The 6,582-nt window shown below is 37.4% G+C and overlaps 1 protein-coding gene across 2 annotated transcripts; it reads left to right on the forward strand.

Annotated features, from left to right (window-relative positions):
* The first annotated feature begins 321 nt into the window (after positions 1-321).
* On the forward strand, positions 322-4,353 carry LOC119074279 (folylpolyglutamate synthase, mitochondrial). Of its 2 annotated transcripts, none has more exons than XM_037180298.1 (8): positions 322-478; positions 2,301-2,646; positions 2,710-2,889; positions 2,968-3,104; positions 3,159-3,339; positions 3,412-3,779; positions 3,832-3,965; positions 4,029-4,353. In XM_037180298.1, exons 2-8 carry the CDS (start codon positions 2,305-2,307, stop codon positions 4,289-4,291), a joined length of 1,605 nt encoding a protein of 534 aa, XP_037036193.1. In that variant the 5' UTR covers positions 322-478; positions 2,301-2,304; the 3' UTR covers positions 4,292-4,353. The 2 variants fall into 2 exon arrangements, with proteins under 2 accessions (XP_037036193.1, XP_037036194.1); XM_037180299.1 differs by lacking the exon at positions 322-478 and adding an exon at positions 504-524.
* Positions 4,354-6,582: the final 2,229 nt, after the last annotated feature.

Raw genomic sequence — 6,582 nt, forward strand, 5'->3', positions numbered from 1 at the left:
CGCTGACTTCCCACAACACATTTTCAAAAGTACTGCAGATCAAAAAAATGTATGGGCGCAAAATTACCACTCTAGAGAGCAGGAATTTCGCGCGGCGCGAGATTCCATTTTTCACTATATAAACGTAGTAATCTCGCGCCCATACGGCGCGAGATTCCTAGCAACCAACAAAAATCGTTCAAAGTGCACAAATGAAAAAATCATTTTAGATCTGTAAAGAGTTGTCAATGATTTAAAAAAAACCGCTATTTCTCATTTATAATCAAACGGATGAATGTCGAAAGTTTGTCGGACGACATGTCAAAAGTGTCAAACCAAAGCTTTTATATTCCTGCCGCCACTCTCTCGTCATTCTCAACTGTTTTTGTAACATGCCTTCATTGTGGTTTGTGTATAATGTTTACCAAAGTGATACAAATATTTCTATAAAAATCTTCAGATGGTTTTAATGTTAATGCAGTTCCTTGATAACACGAAGGTACTACACACATTAAATGAACTAAATAAATGAGCACCGGTTTCAGGTATTATTTCATTCAATGATTACCAAACATCTACATCCATAATACAACACTGATCCAACGTCATTACACACATTTGCTATCCGTTGGAACAAATTTGTTAATCGAAATCTGAAAATAAGTTCAGGGGTTAACTCTAGTTGTAGAGATAGTAAAAACGGAAACTGTTTACATTTATTCTGCTTATGAAACAAGTTTTTGAATGGCTGTACTACACTTATTTTGCTAGAATCTACAGGAAGATTGCAGACTACAGCAATTATCTCGGTGTTCCCAGTAAGACTTTATTGAAGTCATACCAAATCTCGAGACTGGTCTATTTCCACTTTATATAAAAAGGATAAGGTCCCTTTAAGGGGATTCTTCTGAAAAACAGCAGACCGAAATCGGATGCATTTTCCAGTTGAATTTTTTATACGTGTCCAGTAAGGTATTCGACTCCAGAAGCCAAAACCACTTTCAAAAAAATTCTTCGAAGTTTTTGTGGCTAGTTTGAGGCGATCAAAAACCGAAAACATGCACTTTTCTTACAAAAATTTCTCCAGTTACACGAACCGTACAGGGTTGTGTGGGGTGTCTTTAGATAGGTAATTGAATGTACATTCGGGGCAAATGGGGTCTTATTGGGTTTAAAATTCATCCACACTGAGATATGTGCAGTTGAAGTTTTTAACCGAAAATAGACTGAAAACTTACACTTTTCTTACAGAAATTTCTCATGGTGCAGGGTACACGAAACATACATAGTCGGGTGGGGTGTCATTAGAAAGATAATTGCATGTACTTTCAGGGTAAATAATGGGGGTTTGGAAGCATCTACGATGAAATATGAGAAGTTGAAATGTTTAAGCGGCTATACTCTACTTCTCCTGAAAGTAGATGCAATTACCTTTCTAATGACACCCCACACGACTATGTACGTTTCGTGTAGCTCGAGAAATTTCTGTAAGATATACAAAAAAATCTTTGTCAATTCTGCAAGCGCAGTATTACTTTGGGCTAATGGGTGTAAGTTTTCAGTCTTTTTGTGGTTGAAAGCTTCAACTGCACATATCTCAGTGTGGATAAATTTTAAACCCAATGTGCCAGAAAGTGCATTCAATTACCTCTCTAATGACACCCCACACGACCTTTAATGGCTCGTGTAACTGGAGAAATTTTTGTAAGAAAAGTGCATGTTTTCGGTTTTTGATCGCTTCACACTAGCCACAAAAGCTTCGAAGAATTTTTTTGAAAGTAGTTTTGCTTCTAGGGTCGATTACCTTACTGGGCACATATAACAAATTCCAATTGAAAATGCGTCTGATTTCGGTCTGCTGTTTTTTGGAAGAATTCCTCTTACGTTTCTTTCCATTGGACTTAGAGAAATGTTACCAGATGATGCTCCAAAGGAGCAACGCCATCTGTTCTCCGATTACAAATGATTGCCTTCCACCTCTAGTGAAAGTAATATAAAAGTCTCAAAGTCCCACATATTTCCAGCTATTTTAAAATAAAATGGTATTTGCCCTATTTTCACGTGAAATTTCCTCTAGAACGTTATATAGGTTGTCCAACTGAGAAGGTTGATAAATTCATTTTTTTTTTCTATTTCCCACAACTTATCTCAAATGTTGTCCGTCAAATTTATCTGTGTCGTAGAGACGCATTTTTGTCTAGTCACTTTCTACGACATATTTGTAACTGGTTTCATAATCTCAGAAATTTGATAGTAAAAAAACGTTCCATCTAAACATGAGAAGGTAATGTAACATATATGTAACATTCACTATCAAACAGATAAATGCTGACCGTACTGACCTCAACGTTAGTATTCGTACATCGATTGTGCATGCAACAGCATCAAATTATGGTTCGTTCAGTTTCGATTTCATCGAAAATTAAAAATGCCGTGTCGGAGAAACAAGAAATTATCGGTGTCGTGGATACTTACGAAAAAGCGATAGCAACACTCAATTCGCTGCAATCGAATGCAACCACATTAGCTCACAGTATTGCGCTGCGACAACACAACGGCAAATGTACTCAAGTGCAGCAGACGGTAAAGTATTTGAAAAGAAGTGGAATCACCTGCAATGAATTGGACAGTCTATCTGTGATACATGTGGCAGGTACCAAGGGAAAGGTAAGACAACACTGGTTTTGATTCCATATCCGATTTAAAAAAAATTCATTTCCTCGAATGTAGGGATCAACATGTGCCCTAACTGATTCAATTCTGAGTGCCGCTGGCGTCAGGACCGGTTTCTTTTCGTCGCCACATTTGATTCACGTTACGGAACGAATTCGAATCAATGGCAGTCCCGTATCGAGGGAATTATTCGCAAAATACTTTTGGAAGGTGTATCGGTCGCTGGACAAAACCAAAGTGAGTTTGAATTCTTTGATGACTTTGCCATGGTTTCGTTAATCTTTGATAGCTTTCACATCCTTTTTTCGATGAAAGGAACACGACAAGGATATGCCGGCTTACTTTCATTGCCTTACGTTGATAGCGTTCCATTTGTTTCTGGCGGAAAAAGTCGATGTCGTCATTTTGGAGGTTGGAATCGGTGGCGAGCATGACTGCACGAATGTGGTTCGGTAATGAATGTTTTGCACTAATTGCGTTCGATGCATCAAGTCTTTCTCTTGCAGAAATACCAAAACCGTTGCTATTACTTCCTTAGGCCTGGAGCACACATCCATTTTGGGTGATACACTCACAGACATTGCCTGGCAAAAATCGGGGATTATTAAACCAGATTCGGATGTGTTTACGGTTACTCAGCCGGATGAGTGCATGAAAGTTATACGTGCAAGGTGCGCTGAAAGAAATGTTAGTACCGAATCCAATACTGGAAATTTTCGTTAAAAACACTCGACAGAACGATTTGACATTCTCATTCAGGCAAAACTGCACATAGTCCCGCTATTCAAAGAATACAATTGGTCCGACTCTTCGAAACGAATCAATAATTTCAATGACGTTCAACAATTGAATGCGTCGATGGCGATACAGCTTAGCTGGAATTGGCTGCGGCGTAACACTAATGTGATTAAAAATCAGCAACTGATTGACCTACTACTCGAACATAACGCTTCCTCGTTACATCTAAATTTAACAAACGAATTCGTCACTGGACTCCACAACTTTTCTTGGCCAGGACGTTTTCAAGTATTGCAGCGGAAAAGGCAACGGCTCTATATCGACGGTGCTCATACAATTGAAAGTCTTAAATTGTGTCTGGATTGGTTCAAATTACAAACTCGGAACAGGTAGACTCCATATACAATACATTGAGCTTGTTCTAATTGCGAATTTGTTTAGTCCAAACCGGAAAATGTTGCTGTTCAATGTAACAGGCGACAGAGATGCTGAGAAGATGTTATGCATATTGTATGGCAGTTTTGATTGTGCTATGTTTTCACCGAACATTCCCTCGGTTGCTGTTAACATATCCAGTACGAATATTTTGAGATTTCAATTTCATCTTGTACTAAACGCCAGTGTCGTCATTTTTTCAGATGATTCGTACAGCATTCTCCAAGGCAACAATTGTGAGAAATGTACCATCTACGCAAATCGCTGGACTGAGTTGATGAACAACAACGGTCCTAGCAGTGAAAGGCCGCACTCGTCAGCGCATGTTTTCAACTGTATTGCCGATGTATTATCGTTTCTGGACGCTGAATCAACAGAGAATAATGAGGAAATTGATGTGCTTATCACTGGATCATTACATTTGGTTGGTGCCACACTATCCGCCTTATCTGAACAGGTTGAGTAAGTCGCGTTTCGTGTCGGTCATTCTTAATAAATTGGGAATAAAGCTATTTTTATATTTTTTTACGTTACTGCTTCAGTTATTAAGCTGGCGGGTGGCCTTTGTGATAGTTAATTCAAATGCCTTGGATTCAACATTTAAAAAAAACGGCCAAATTGCAAACTCGAAATACCAGACCGAGTCAGCCAGGTTTTCAAAAGTGCAGACATTCCACTAACTTTTCACTTCTCAAAAAGTCAGGGACTATTTGCCCAATTTTCCAACTATTTTCAACTACTGTGATAAACTCTCTAAATGACCGCCTTTTTCTAAATTTCTTAATTCTCTCATTTATCTATATATTAGTTATGGAGAAATGCGAGAAGTTGGAGAAATAAGAGATTTAGAAAAATGCTGTCATTTAGAGAGTTTATCACTGTATCTTCACTTTTATTCACTTTTTTTATTACTTTTTCAAAAAATTAAATATTTATCGTCGCCCACTCTGAGATACATTTCAGGTAATGAGGAATTAATTTTGCTGGTCTTTAAATATGATTTCTGTAAATGGTTCATGTTCTATAGCCGCAAATTTTCCTCATTTACCATGTAATAGTATATTGCTAGGAAGAAAAGGTGCGTTTTCGACCAAGATGGTGAAAGTGTCCGAGGATTACGCGCTCAGGCACATGAGAAAAAATTTAAAAAGTGCCTGAAATTTCCCATAAAAACCTATTTGCCATGAAACAACATACATTAACCTTTCTAATGACACCCCGTACGACTCGTGTAACTAGATAAATTTCTGTAAGAAAAGTGCATGTTTTCGTTTTTTGATCACCTCACCTTCTAGGGTCGAATACCTTTCTGGGCACATGTAAAAAATGCGTCCGATTTAGGTCAGTTGTTTTTCAAAAGAATCCCTATTATTTATAAGGAAGTTAAATCCAATTTAGAGCATCCTTTTATCGACCGTTGTACAACGTACATTCTATTCAACCTTTGGCTTCAGAACACAAACCATCAACGACCTTGCTCCAATATTGTTTGCGTAAATGGTAATTTCTTGGCTAAGTAGTTGTTTATGAGTTCTAGGATGAATGAAGTCAAAGGAACTTCCTCTAATCTTCATTAAAATTGATGAAATTTGATCCTAAGAATTTATGGCGTGATCCTCAGCAAATTATGAAATAAATTTTGATTTGAAACAATCTTACGCGGTATTTGAAAACTTTCGATGGTCAAGGCAATGCTGTAAAGTAAGATGGTTAACGAATTTGGGCATTACGTGGTTCGTTAAAAATAGGTTTATGAAAACTCACTTTTTCCCAACTTTTTAATTAAAAATTTATTTATTTTACCTCACTTTCGAGCAAACTTTTTTACTTCAAATTTATCGATCAATGCCTGAAAGTGAATTCGGATTGGACCAAGACTATTTCGCGAAAACATCAAAGAACAGAAAATTTTAACATAAGTAGAAATATCTTCCTTATGTAGCATGTGCGGAGCATGTTATCGGAAAAAATCGGAACTTTTTCTGACTTTTCAGAATGAAAATTCCCAAAAACAACCCCTGATACCACCGAGAAGACCCGACTAGCCGCATATAGTATTCATTTCATACAATCGCTAAACCGAACTGGTGTGCATATGCATACGTTATTTTGCACCAGCTGGTCCCATTTGGAATTGTATGTGACCAGCTGGTGCAAAATAACGTATGCACACCAGTTCGGTTTAGCGATTGTATCTGAAAATGTCCCTAAGTTTCATTTATTACGTGAACTGAACAACCGTGTATGGTATTCCGTGTCAAAGATGAGGACGGTAGTGGCAGAGATTTATTTTTCTCTCTCTTTCGTTGTCATTATATTTTTCACATCAACATCAAAAATTGATCCGTCGTCTTAGCTTGTATTAGCGTAATCTCTCTAATATCATCGGTATTGACCACCGCGGTTGGTATCGCCTGTCTATATTTATATTTGGTATCTGTTGTTATCTGTTTTTGCAATTTATATTATCATGACAATGCACTTATAGCCGAATTTTTCTGCTGTTTATAAGATTAAATTAAGTTCCCTTATCGCTCTAACCAGTGACGCCGGTCTGCATTTTTGCACTTTAGTGGCAAACCTAATCTAGTCAGAAAACAGTTAATGTAAAACGGAGCGGTTACAAAAGTAAATACTGCCAACCATCTCCGCGTTAACAGCTCGAAATAGTTTAAGCAGAAAATACATCTCTCTCTTACTTTAAGTTTAAAATCAATAAAATTGGATCAAACATTTGGTACCAACAACTTCATATGA

Source organism: Bradysia coprophila, unplaced genomic scaffold, assembly GCF_014529535.1.
Source record: "Bradysia coprophila strain Holo2 unplaced genomic scaffold, BU_Bcop_v1 contig_151, whole genome shotgun sequence".
NCBI lineage: Eukaryota > Metazoa > Arthropoda > Insecta > Diptera > Sciaridae > Bradysia > Bradysia coprophila.